We start from the raw sequence: 12,543 nt of genomic DNA on the forward strand, positions 1-12,543 counted from the left end.
CCCAAGAGCGCATTTTTATAAGCTCCAAGATGATGTTGATGCTGCCTGTCCCTGGTTCACACTTTGAATAGCAAGGGTTTAGCTGACTAATTTGATTTTGCTCCCTATTAGTTTGACTCTACATGTATTAGATTCTGCTCTCAAGTCTTTTATTTTTGTGTGTGTGCCTTAAAGTAGGGCTCTCACTGACAGATGGTTTTGAATGCTTGTCAAACAAACGTGTATGTATGTTTCTGGCAAGTATTTTTATACTTAGAAGAGACCACATAGATCAGAATGTCAATCTTTGTCTTGAAGCAAAAAAGCTGAATTGCATATACAAAACCATCATTCCTTAGAATAAAGGGGTTTCAAAAATAGAAATATACCAGCTATTTCTAGGCTTAGGTAGACATGGCCATTAATTGGCTGAAGAGTCTCCTAAGAACCTGCTACTCAAAGTGAAGTCCACAAACCAAGATCGACAACAAATGGGAACTTGTTAGAAATACAGATCTTTGGGTCCCCACCCAGACAGAATCTATCTGCCTTTAAACAAGATTCCCAAGGGAGAAACAGTAAAGTTTAAGAAGCATTGCCTTAGCACACTCATATTAACGGCTGAATGAGAAAACGCTAGAAAAATAAATGTTCATGTTTCTTCATTTGTTTGCATGACAAAAAGCATTTTTGTGGGAGCAAGGTGACGTTCACTGGGTCACCCAAGGGACCACTCCCTAAAAACGGCCACAGTTCATTATCTATCTACTTAAACACCCTCCAGTGGCACCAAGAGTCATCTTGGAGAAAGCAGAGTAGTTGGATTTCATTCATTTGAATCAGTGATTAATTTGCTACATAAAATCAGCTCCGCCCAAACCTATATAACTTTTCAAGGATGGTAACGTGTGTGCTGAGAAAAATATCATCCCTGTTCAAATTTGCTTGCTTCGCCATCAAATCAGACTCTTCAGATGGGAGTAGCGGTAGGAGGCAAGGACATGAGGGACAGATGATGAACTGAAACGAAATAAAGGAGCACCTATTCTTTCTTACATACATAGTTTTCATCAGAGTTCTCAAGTGTTTCATTAACCATAAGAGGCTAAGAAGAATGCTGTGAATATCTACAAGTGGATTTTTACTACAGGGTTTCCTAGGACCTCCATATCTTTGCATGTATTGTGAGTTTCCAAGAGTTAGCTGTGCACAGTGATTTTTCAAACTTTTCTGATTATATGCCTTCAATACATTGTTCTTAAGCACCAAATACTATCTCCCGAACCCAGAAGAACATCTCAGAGCCACAGCCAAAAAGCATCCCCTGAAAACTTGGAAGGAGCATCCTTTAATATTCCAGATTCTAGAGCTAGACTTGAGTAAAATTCTTAAAAAATCATAGAATATCTATTTTTTTAAAGAGGCACACAGTTAACACTATAAAAAGAACTTTAATTAGATACTCAATGGCCAAGATTCAATAAACCTAGGTAAATGTTTTACCTTATTAACTAAGGGTAATTTCCTAAAGGACTAACAGCAAACTTGTTTTAAAAGTGGTTTCATCTATGATATTCAAAGACTGCAATGTAGTTACAGGCCCAAAGTTCTTTAAATGAATCAATCAAGGATGTAACCAAAAAGTGCTGGATGTAGGACAAGATGTATTATTAAAAAAGAGAAACATTAAAACTTGGGCATTTCGGCAACTTTTAGTAGGGCACGTCAGCAATTTTAATAACCTTCAAGATACGGACAATATCTTCAAAGCTCATAGTAACCATATACACAGGAAATATAAGAAGCTTTAGGAAGCACAAAAAAAGAATACCATGTCTTAAAATAGCTACAACATTCAACACTATTTGATAAATTTTATTTAAAAAATTTGTAAAAGTGACTAAAAATTACTTTACTCAAGTAGGTCTAGAATAGTTTATCCATTTAGCTCTAATGAAATTAAGTATGTCAACATGCCAGAATAAAGTTATCAACATTTACACGGATCGATATTCAACAAATTTTAATACTTACCAATATTTTTAACTCTGCTTTTCAGCTGGGTAGAATGCCTTTTCTTATTCTTTGACTTGGGAGTTTTATCTTTAGACGCCAGGCTGGCCTGTGCAGATGCTTTTCTTGCCTTGAATGTTTTAGTTACTGTTGTTGGATCTACTGGATCAGGCATACTGCTAAAGCTTTCTAAAGACTCTTCATCAAACTGGCGTCTTCTCCGGCTGGTATCTAACTGATTTTTGCGATTACTATTTGTAGTTTTCTCTACAGGCACTGGAAATCCAGTCTTGATAAATGGTTTTTCTACTTCACCTTCCTGGTCATATAACCATGGTGTCCTACTGTTTTCCACCTCCTCTTCGGGCTGTTTTTGATTCCTTATCAATGAAAATAAGTTTTTATAGGTACAAAAGATTCCTATGTTTACTGGAAAACTGTGATATAGTTTACTAGATTTAGGTAGATAAAAACATCAACAGGCTATAAAAACATTTTTACAGAAATAAACTAAATACGCAAGTATTATGAATGCTAATGTGCTAAATTACTTTGAACTTTAATATTACATCCTTCTCATTAAACCATTTTCATTGGCAAAAGTTTCAAACAAAAGATCTAGCATTCATGAAGCAAAAGAGTGGGAAAGAAAAATAAAAAGGGCGCCTGGGTGGCTGAATTGGTTAAGCATCTGACTTCAGCTAAGATCATGATCTCAAGGTTTCTGATTCAAGTCCCACATCACATGGACCGTCCCGCTTTGGGTGAGCACAAGTCCCGGAGGTCCCTTCAAGTGAGCCCCGCCCCTTTATTTCTCTCTCTCTCCCCTCCTCCCACCTCGCCCCTCATGGGATTCTCTCTTTCTCTCTCTCTCTCTCCCCACCCCTCATGGAATTCTCTCTTCTCTCTCTGCCCCTCGCTCACTTGTACCCTCTCTCTCAAAATCAGTAAATTAAAAATAAAAATTAAAAATAAAAATAAAAATAAAAATAAAAATAAAAAAAGGATGGGACATACAAGGAAAAACCAAAACACATGCAGGAACAGCTGAGAAAGAGCTGTGTGTAACAGAGGGTTTGGGAACACACAGATCTGTTGTCACCTAAAGCAGTTCAAAAAGAACTGGAATTCGGTGAAAACAATTGTCCATGCAACTGGTAATTTACTCCTCCACACATATAGTTTAGTTCTAACGGTGTGCTAAACACTGACATCCTTTAATATATTAATAGGTATTCACTGATCATCTAAGTTTAAAAAAAATATGTATGCCTACAGGATTTCTCAGAAATTTTAACATGCCAATGTGCTTGATATTATAAATGTCTTAGAGGAAAACATAGTCAGCAAGATGTCCAAAACTTTTTATCATAGAACCTGACGCGAACAGTGTTCCGAAGAATGTGATTTGGGAGACTGAACTATAGGATTCAACTCAAGACAAAAGTTAGCAAACCTATATTCTACAGGCCAAATTCAGCCTGCTGCCTGTTTTTGTATGGCCTGGGAGCTAAACTGATTCTTATATTCTTACATGGTTGAAAAAATATCAAGAGAAACAGTTTGTGACACAGATTGTATGAAATTCATATTTCAGCACCCACAAAGTGTTATTGGAGCAAGGTCACTTGTTCATATTGTTTTTGGCTGCTTTTGTGCAAAAATGGAAGAAATAAATGGTTATGACAGGCACTATATGGTCTGCAGTATTTATTATCAAGCCCTTTACAGTAGGAAAAGTTTTCTGACCCCAGCTCAGGACTACAATGTTTCATGTGACCTCTTGTTATCTCCAGCCATTTAATTCAGGGAACCTACCTAATAATAGTTGAGATTTTGGGGAGGTCTAATCTGAAGTAGGTCAAATATCTCAAGTAATACTAGATATCCAGATCCATCCTTTTTTTACTATCAATTATGTACAAAATATGGATAGTAATGAAGTAAAGACCTTCCAATAGTAAAGCTATTCACTAAAGCTTTGAATAAGTGTTTATTGCTTATGATGGAAATTCATTCAACCATCATTTCTGAATGGCAACTATGCCCTAAACACTGTTAGGCTCTGACGAGGGAGTATTTTAAAGAGCAATAAGGCGTTTAATGGGAAAAATGGTTAGCAAAGCTACGAAAAAGTCAGGAAGGTCAACCATAGGATTCCCAGAGTCTAATAAACAGTTGAATTCTAAGAGTTTTTGTTTCATCACGTAAGAAAATCTATGATTTAATAATTAAAGTGTCAAAATGTTTATTTAAGAGCCCAAGACATGCCCAATCCATAACTAAAAAGTAATGTGAATTCTGTATTTGTAAAGGGCTAGGAAAAACAAAATCAAAGAGATACTTCTTACAGAAGAAATACTACAATGAACTGACCTCTAAGTTTTCATCCTTCTAAAAAGTTTTTTCTGAAATAAATAAGAGTAACAATAAAAAGGCTATTTTTACCAGCTGGCTATCAAAACTGTTTTCCAGATTAACACACACATGAAAAAAAGCTATAAAAATATTAAATGATTAACCGGACTCAAACCAAGTAGTCTTTTATACTATTTGAGTCAAAAGTTTTATTTGGGAAGACTATTCTATTAAAAAATATTAACAGTGAGAAAAAAATATATGTATAACACTGAGAAACACAAAAAGATATCCTGACTCTGACTGATACCATATTTCACTGATCTAATAGTACACTCCACATCACATTTAGATAGGCCTTAAGAATTTATTTTAATCAGGAGCTATGAATCAAGGAGCCATCACTTTACAACTATCGTCTAGAAGTTAATATTAGTTTCTAGCCCTAAAGTGAACTTAAAGACAGATAGCAAACCTGGGCGAAAGACACTGTATGGGTCACATCTTCTCCTTCCAAAATGAATTTCACGAGATACTCTGATCAAAACTGTGATACCAGGGTTAGCAGTAGGTGTATGCCCGAGAGGTACCTGATCAGATTATCAGTTTCACATTCCCAACGCTATCAAGCCGAACAACAGAAGCAGCCTGCCTAATTATGTTTTCAAATTATATATAATTAGATATAATCACAAAAGTGACATTTAAGAATATAATGGATTATGTTCACAATTAAGTACCTTTGTTTTTCTGCTCCAATAGAAGAATTGCTTTCAAAAGGTTTTGGAAAAGCCATATATTCTGTTTTCCCTGAAGAATTCTGGGCTAATGGTTGCTGTTGTTCAGTGGGTGTCGAAATATTCTGAGAAAAGTCTCCAAAATTAGAAGGAAATAAAGGGCTGAAATTCATACCTAATAAATAAAAGCAATGGATAAGACAACAACAAAGTGCCTGAAGACCTAAATATAAAATTAAAAGACAGTTTTAATTAAATGTGCCACTCAAATCCACCAAAACAAAAAACTATTAAATACATTAACATTCACTTGTTCAATCACTGTTTACATAGCTCAGTCCACTAGGTTTTCCACATTGGTGATACAAAAATGGATAATGATCCTCACCCTTCAGAGTTAAAAGTTAGATGTAACAGTACCTGACCTTTATCAAATGACCAGATACTGGACTCTACTGTAGGCATTTACCCGTCACTTTGTTTAATGCTCAAAACAACGCCATGACACGGGTATCGTATTAATTTTACCAGGGAGAAAATCGGCTCAGAGATTAAACAGCTAGTAAATGCAAGAGCAGTTCAGATCTCAGGTCTGCACAACTCCAAAGCTTTTATTCTTTCCACTCTAATTTAACTGGGAAAACAGACCAAAACTAACCCTTTACCATACAGTGCCATACCAGATGTATTTGAGGGGGCTACTAACAACTCGGGGAGAGAAAGGGGTGAGAAAAGTCTTCACAAAATTACTTTGTGAAGAATGAATGGCCTTCGCCCAGAGTTGACACTGGTATGAAGTATATTTCTGCAAAGGAATTACATGTGCAATTATTTATATTATGTTACTTAAAAATCCACTCAAAAACACGTTTGTTGCCAATATTTATACCCAAGAACTAAAGTGCTTGTTAAATTTGTTAATGCCACTGCTTTTATAATCTTGCTAAGAAAATGCACTGTTCTTTTTATTTATTTATATTCACAAGAGCCGTCCAGCTCTCCAAACCCTTTTCTCGTCCTATATTCCCTGGCAAACACCTTCAACTCCATTTCCTTCATGACACACTACATCTAACTGATCACCTAATGTATTCTACCTCTAGAATTCTTCTGAATTGCTCCTAGTCCTGTACCCCTCCTGCCAATGCCTTGGACCAAGCCATCATTCCTTCTCTAATATTACTGCAGCAGCATTCAATTTTCTATTCACCAGCAATATTCTTAGCTCCTCTCTCAAAACTCTGCAACACTATCACTAGTAGAATATTCCTAAAATAGAAATCTCATGCTAACCCCCTGCTCAAAATCCTTCAATGGCCCTTCGGGTTGGCCATGGAAAGTCTAAGCTTCTTTCCACAGTACAGAAGGCCTTTGCTGCTCTCCAGCCACATCAATTACTCTTCCCCCGTGATGGCCCTAAACACTAGCCAAACTTAATCACTTCTAAATTCCCCACATGATCTACTGTTTCATTGCTTCGTAACTCTTAAGTGTCACACTGATTAGAAAGCCCTTTCCTCTCTCATCTCCCTGGAAATAAATTGTGTTCATTCTTTAAATAACATGCTTTCTGGAAGAAAAAAAAAAAAAAAGAAACCTGCTGACAATTTTTTGCCCCAACAAAGAGCAGACCCCTCACCTCACTTGCATCACTGCTACAGCACCCACGGCATTGTGCTGAGCACCTGGCACCCTGAGAGCTTCCTCACTAGACTCTAAATTTCTTTAAACATTAGTTCTACCCTTCTGCATCCCAGTCACTTATTTGGCATCTGAAACGTAACGGGTGAAGAAAAAAGGCCTGAATAAAAGCCTAAACTAAATAAATTAAATCTAAGCCTAAGCTAAGCGTCTGTCTAGGAGTGAATCTCCCTACCAAGACATGCAGCTCCTCTAGAAGAACGCTGCTTTAGTCATCTTTACTCCCCTCATGCTCTACGCGGTGCCTGGTGTGTTGCAGTCATGGGAGAGGATCATTCCCTTTCTCCTTGATAAATGGTTGCTGAATAATTCAAAGGTGTAAGACTAAGCAATCTTCATATGCAGTTTACTTAATTTCATTAGCAACCATTTTAAGTTTTTCACCATAAAGAATCAACACAGACGAGTCTGTAACTTTCTTTGCAACATCAGAAGGGACAGATAAAAATCCATGCAAGAGACAAACAGTATTCCCGAGCACTTTGCATTTATTTTCAAGTTTTCAGTCACTTACCCGGTGCAAACGATGAAAAATTAGTAAACCCAGGTAGGTTAAACAGATTTACAGGCTGTGAGGGAAAGCTGAAAGGACAAAATAAACTGGGAGAAGAGGTGTGAGATGCACCACTGCTTCTTTCCTGGCTTCCGGGTTTTTCTGGGTGCTGAGTTTGTTGGCGCATAAGTTCATTTAGCATTTGTTTCAACCTGTAAATATTTAAGAAGCCAGTTAACTTCTAAGTCAGTTATATTATCTTCTGTTTAAAGTAGGTTTAAAGAAAATACATGTATAAAGTGATTCAAAACATGCAGCAGAAATGGCCTGTTTTGAGAATGACAGCAAACATCTGCTTGTCCTGCAGGCTTACTTCAGTAACTTGGCCTTTGGAACAAGAAGTGCACTTGTCACTTCGATCAGACAGTAAGCAGAACTCTAAGAAATTGACAGATTTTTGATGCTGGAAGCTTCACAGAGGTATAATTTACATAGCATATAACTCACCTAATAGAAGCATAAAGTTGAATCCTACAAATTTTTAAAACCAAAAGTCTATGGTATTAAAAGGGAACATTGGGCAAGTCACTGTTTATAAAATCCTCAGGAACTGAAAATGTATGAGTATCCAGTTTTGCTCCTGCCCTTTTCTCCCAGAAGATAACTAGAAAACCCCTGCTCAGTTTTAGCATTTTCCATACAGATCTACTGCTTCTAATCACAGATTACCTTTGCACGTTATTCTGTTGCCACGTCAGCTGAGTATAGCACTGGTTCAACTGGTGCATTATAAGATGTACTTGAGGAGACGCAACATTGCTGGGCATGACACTGTAGGGACCCGTGAGAAGAGTTTGTAGCAGACAAGATAACGTCTGTGGAAAGAAAAAATGTCCTAACAGTTACTGATGACTTGAGAAAAAATGGGCAACGGTTTAGAAGCAAGGTATAAAAAATTTACTTTTGTAGTAAAACTTTACCTGCTGGTCTTGCATCAAAGTCTGACAAATATTGACACTGAAATCCAGTTGTTTCTTTAGCTGATTGATTTGTTCTTGCCATTGTTCTTTCTCCTCCACATAAGAGAGTTCCGACACCCAACGAAGGTTTTCTTGGCGCTGCATGCTGATATTCTGCTGTCTTGTCTTGGCTAAAGGACGATAATTTCCATCTGCTGGAAAAGGGCGACTGTTCTTCCACCTAACACAGATTTAAAGCATTAGGTCATCGTATGTAATTACTTGGTTTTTAAAATCTGGCAAAAAACTCCTGATACTGTGGTTCACAGAGCAGTATTTTCTTAAGATCCAAGTTTAAGTTCAAAGGACTCAAAAAGTATAGAAAATGAGGGGGAGGTTGAGGGAGGGAGAAAGGGAATGCCAGATTTCTAGCCTTGTGCAATTATCATTTGTAAGTTTTTTCCACTCTTTTTTTACTTAGGTTTTACACAGAAGTGTCCACAGAATCCTGTACTCTGCAAAATGAACATTTTATTACAAGCATGTTTCCACTCTTCATGCTTTAAACTTAGCCACATGACATTCCATCAAGTGGAACTACTTAACCATCTTTTATTCACGAAACATATTTTACTGTTAGAAATAACAATGTAATGGATATTTTGTTGACAGGACTTTGTCACCATCGATGATTTTTAGTTTTGCTTAATTCCCCCAAACAGGAGCAAAGATCAAAGCTTATGAATCTTGATCCAGTCTAGTTGGGATCTACCTTGGCAAAATTCTCACGGTACAATAAAAAATGTATTTGGTCTTTATCCCAGGTGCCCGGCATAGAGCTCCCAAACCCTAGGCATCTCCTGAGAGGTAGAAGGTCTTTGCTACTCATTCAACCATAGCTAATGACTCTTGGCAGGCACTAGATAGTTTCATGATAAGGGCAAGTCACTAAAAAATCAACTAGGTGTTTACAGGGTTGGAACTTTCAGCCCCATCTTCAACTTCGAGAGACAGGAGGGGCTAAAGATTGAGTTTAATCAGCAATGGCCAATGAGTTAATTGATTGTGCCTATGTGACGAAACTGCCACAAAAAACCCTTAATAGCTGCTTAGAAGAGCTTCTGGGCTGGTGAACATATTGAAGTGCTGGGAAGGTGGCGCACCCAGAGGACATGGAAGCTCTGACCCCATGCCCCACCCATTCCTTGCCCTCTTTCATTTGGCTTTTCCTGACTTGCACCGTTTATAACAGGCAAGTAAATGTGCTTTTCTGAGTTCATGAGTTGTTCCAGCAAATTATGAAACCTAAATAGGGCTTGTGGGAACCCCCAAATTTTTAGCAAAGTCAGACAGAAGTATGAGCACGTGGAGACTTGGGATTACAACTGGCATCTGAAATGAGGGCAATCTTGTGGGACTGAGCCCTTGACTTGTGGCATCTGCCCTAATTCTAAGTAGTTAGTGTCAGAAATGAAATGAATTGTAAGAACACCACGCTGGTTCAGAGAATCATAGAAGCACTTAGTGTCACAAAGATGTGAAACATCAGGAATTAAGCCAAAAGTTAAAACAGTGAAACTAACCTATTCTTAGTTTCTTTTACATTATAAGAGTTTTGATTTACACTGTTAGGAGGATACATTGAAAAGTTATCATTGGAACTGGCATCTTGCTCTTCTTCTTCCTCCTCTTCATCTGTCCGAACAATTCCTTCAGAAAGGTAACCATCTTCATCTCCTTCTTCATCTAGTGCACACTGAGTAGAACCTCCCCAAGTTGCCATTGTTCTAGAGATTAAGAGACAAAAAGAGATCATTCTAGAGATTAGCTAAATACGTTACCATCTACTATGTGCCACACATTGTACCATGTGTGTACATATACATATGTATACTTATATATAAGCATAGATGTACTGATCTATACAATTTCACTTAATCATAGTAATAAAATGGATGGTACTCTTTCCACTGCTGTTATACAGAATATGTTTACTCTGCCTTCCACAACACAATCCTTCAAATAAATTAAAATAGTAATCATAACCCTCTGAACATTCTTCCTAAACGCCCTTCAATTTTTCACTTGTCCTTGAGTGACAGTTTTCTAGATCAGAGCTGTCCAAAAGAACTTTCGGCAATAGTAGTAATGATCTATGTACGTGGATCCAATACAGTAAACACTAGGTACACATGGCTAATGAGCATTTAAAATGTGGCTGGTTTGACTGAGAAAATGAGCTATTTTTTTTTTTAATTAAAAAAAATTTTTTTTAGGGGCGCCTGGGTGGCTCAGTCGGTTAAGCGTCCGACTTCAGCTCAGGTCACGATCTCTCGGTCCGTGAGTTCGAGCCCCGTGTCGGGCTCTGGGCTGATAGCTCAGAGCCTGGAGCCTGCTTCCGATTCTGTGTCTCCCTCTCTCTCTGCCCCTCCCCTGTTCATGCTCTGTCTCTCTCTGTCTCAAAAATAAATAAAAACGTTAAAAAAAAAAATTTTTTTTAAACATTTATTCATTTTTGAAAGACAGAGACAGCACAAACAGGGGAGGGCTAGAGAGAGAGAGAGACAGAGAATCTGAAGCAGCTCCAGGCTCCAAGCTGTCAGCACAGAGCCTAACGCAGGGCTCGAACTCACAGACCGCGAGATCGTGACCTGAGCCGAAGTTGGTCACTTAACCGACTAAGCCACCCAGGCGCCCCTAATTTTTTTTTAATTTTAATAGGTATAGGCAATGCAGCAGCTGCCATACTGGAAAGCACAACTCTATATGTACTTTTTAAGTTTACTTATTTAGTTAGAGACAGAGAGAGAGAGAGAGAGAGAGAGGGAAACGCACACAGGGGAGGGTCAGAGAGAGAGGGTGAGAGACAGAATTCCAAGCAGGCTCTGCATTGTCAGCACAGAGCCCCACACGGAGCTCGAACTCATGAATCATGAGATTATGACCTGAGTGGAGATCAAGAATCAGATGCTTAACCAACTGAGCCACTCAAGCGCCCTGGAAAGCACAATTCTAGAGCCGTGGTTCCCAAACCTAGATGCTGATCAAAACTATCTAACTTTTCTGAAGTTTAGATGTGTGTTACTCACTCAGAACAGAAAAAAAACACTGTAGGTATAATTTGATAAATAAAGTACAGTTTGGGACTTCAAAATAGGAAAAGTTCTTCTAAGAGGAAGAGAATAAGGTTTGATGCAATGTTCCAGAAATGCCATCTGAGGATATCAAAAGGTTAGGTCCCAACAAACTTGAATTTCAAAATGCTAGCTCTGAGGGGCACCTGGGTGGCTCAGTTGGTTAAGCATCTGACTCTTGGTTTCAGCTCCAGTCGTGATCTCATGGTTCCTGAGCTTGAGCTCCGTGTGGGGCTCCACTCTGTGCAGAGCCTTCTTGGAATTCTCTCTCTCCCTCTCTCTCTACCCAGCCCCTGCTCACTCTCAAAAAATATATATATATGTATAATAATAAAATAAATTTAAAAATAAATAAATTTAAAAATAAATAAATAGAAAATGTTGACTCTGAATACTCCTATATAGATAACTAACCAATCTTACAGATGGCCAATTTTTAAGAAATATTCTAAATATGGAGATTTCAAATGTAAACCCTAAAATCTAAATGTTTCATGTAATAAAACCTTTCCTAACTAATCATTAGGAAATTTACAGACAGGAGATTTTTAAGAAAAAAACATGCTCATTTCTGGCCTGATAGGTAAGTACTATAAAGTAACAAACATTTTGCTTTTTTAAGCTTAAAACATAACTAAGAAAATACGGCTTATATACTCAAGAAAATCTGTATCACCATTTGATCAAGTGCCTTAGTTATTAAAAAAAAAAAAAAGAAAAGAGGTGATGCTGTGAGAAGTTAGAACAGGAAACAGCTGGATTTAGTTAAATTGAACCACTAAGGTGATGCTCAAACACTAGCCTCCAGGAAACAGCAGATGTGTGCTGAGAGGGGAAATGAAGCTGCCCATCCTACATGCCTTAGGTAGGTAATGTTAAGAAAAAGACTGAAACATCGCTTACTTTTCCGTTCTACTCTGCTGAGGCGTACACAGGTTCTCAGATCCATCACTTCTCAATGAAATAGCCACTGGAGATGTAGTTTCGGCTAGACCTTGCCTCCTCTGATGTTCAGCCATCAGAGCTTCAAGCTGCTTTCTTCTCTGTCTTAGCTCTTCCCTTAACATCTCATGTCTTCGCATCTCTGACCACAGCTGTTATTTTAAGTCAGTCAAGTTAGTATAATATACTTGGATTTGTTTTAGCCTTAAAGAATGTAAGACAAAGAG

The 12,543-nt window shown here is 37.8% G+C and overlaps 1 protein-coding gene across 18 annotated transcripts in view; it reads right to left on the reverse strand.

The window, feature by feature from the left end:
• PCM1 (pericentriolar material 1) overlaps positions 1-12,543 on the reverse strand; it is an 81,894-nt gene that overhangs the window by 33,849 nt on the left and 35,502 nt on the right. For all 18 annotated transcript variants that reach the window (XM_042983032.1, XM_042983027.1, XM_042983024.1 and 15 more), the window contains 7 exons: positions 12,278-12,468; positions 9,824-10,027; positions 8,262-8,481; positions 8,011-8,156; positions 7,303-7,493; positions 5,091-5,262; positions 2,014-2,372 (listed from right to left, as the gene is read on the reverse strand). In XM_042983032.1, the coding sequence (XP_042838966.1) occupies positions 2,014-2,372; positions 5,091-5,262; positions 7,303-7,493; positions 8,011-8,156; positions 8,262-8,481; positions 9,824-10,027; positions 12,278-12,468 (1,483 nt within the window). The remainder of the gene's footprint in view (positions 1-2,013; positions 2,373-5,090; positions 5,263-7,302; positions 7,494-8,010; positions 8,157-8,261; positions 8,482-9,823; positions 10,028-12,277; positions 12,469-12,543) is intronic.

The sequence above is a fragment of the Panthera tigris genome, chromosome B1, assembly GCF_018350195.1.
Source record: "Panthera tigris isolate Pti1 chromosome B1, P.tigris_Pti1_mat1.1, whole genome shotgun sequence".
Classification (NCBI taxonomy): domain Eukaryota; kingdom Metazoa; phylum Chordata; class Mammalia; order Carnivora; family Felidae; genus Panthera; species Panthera tigris.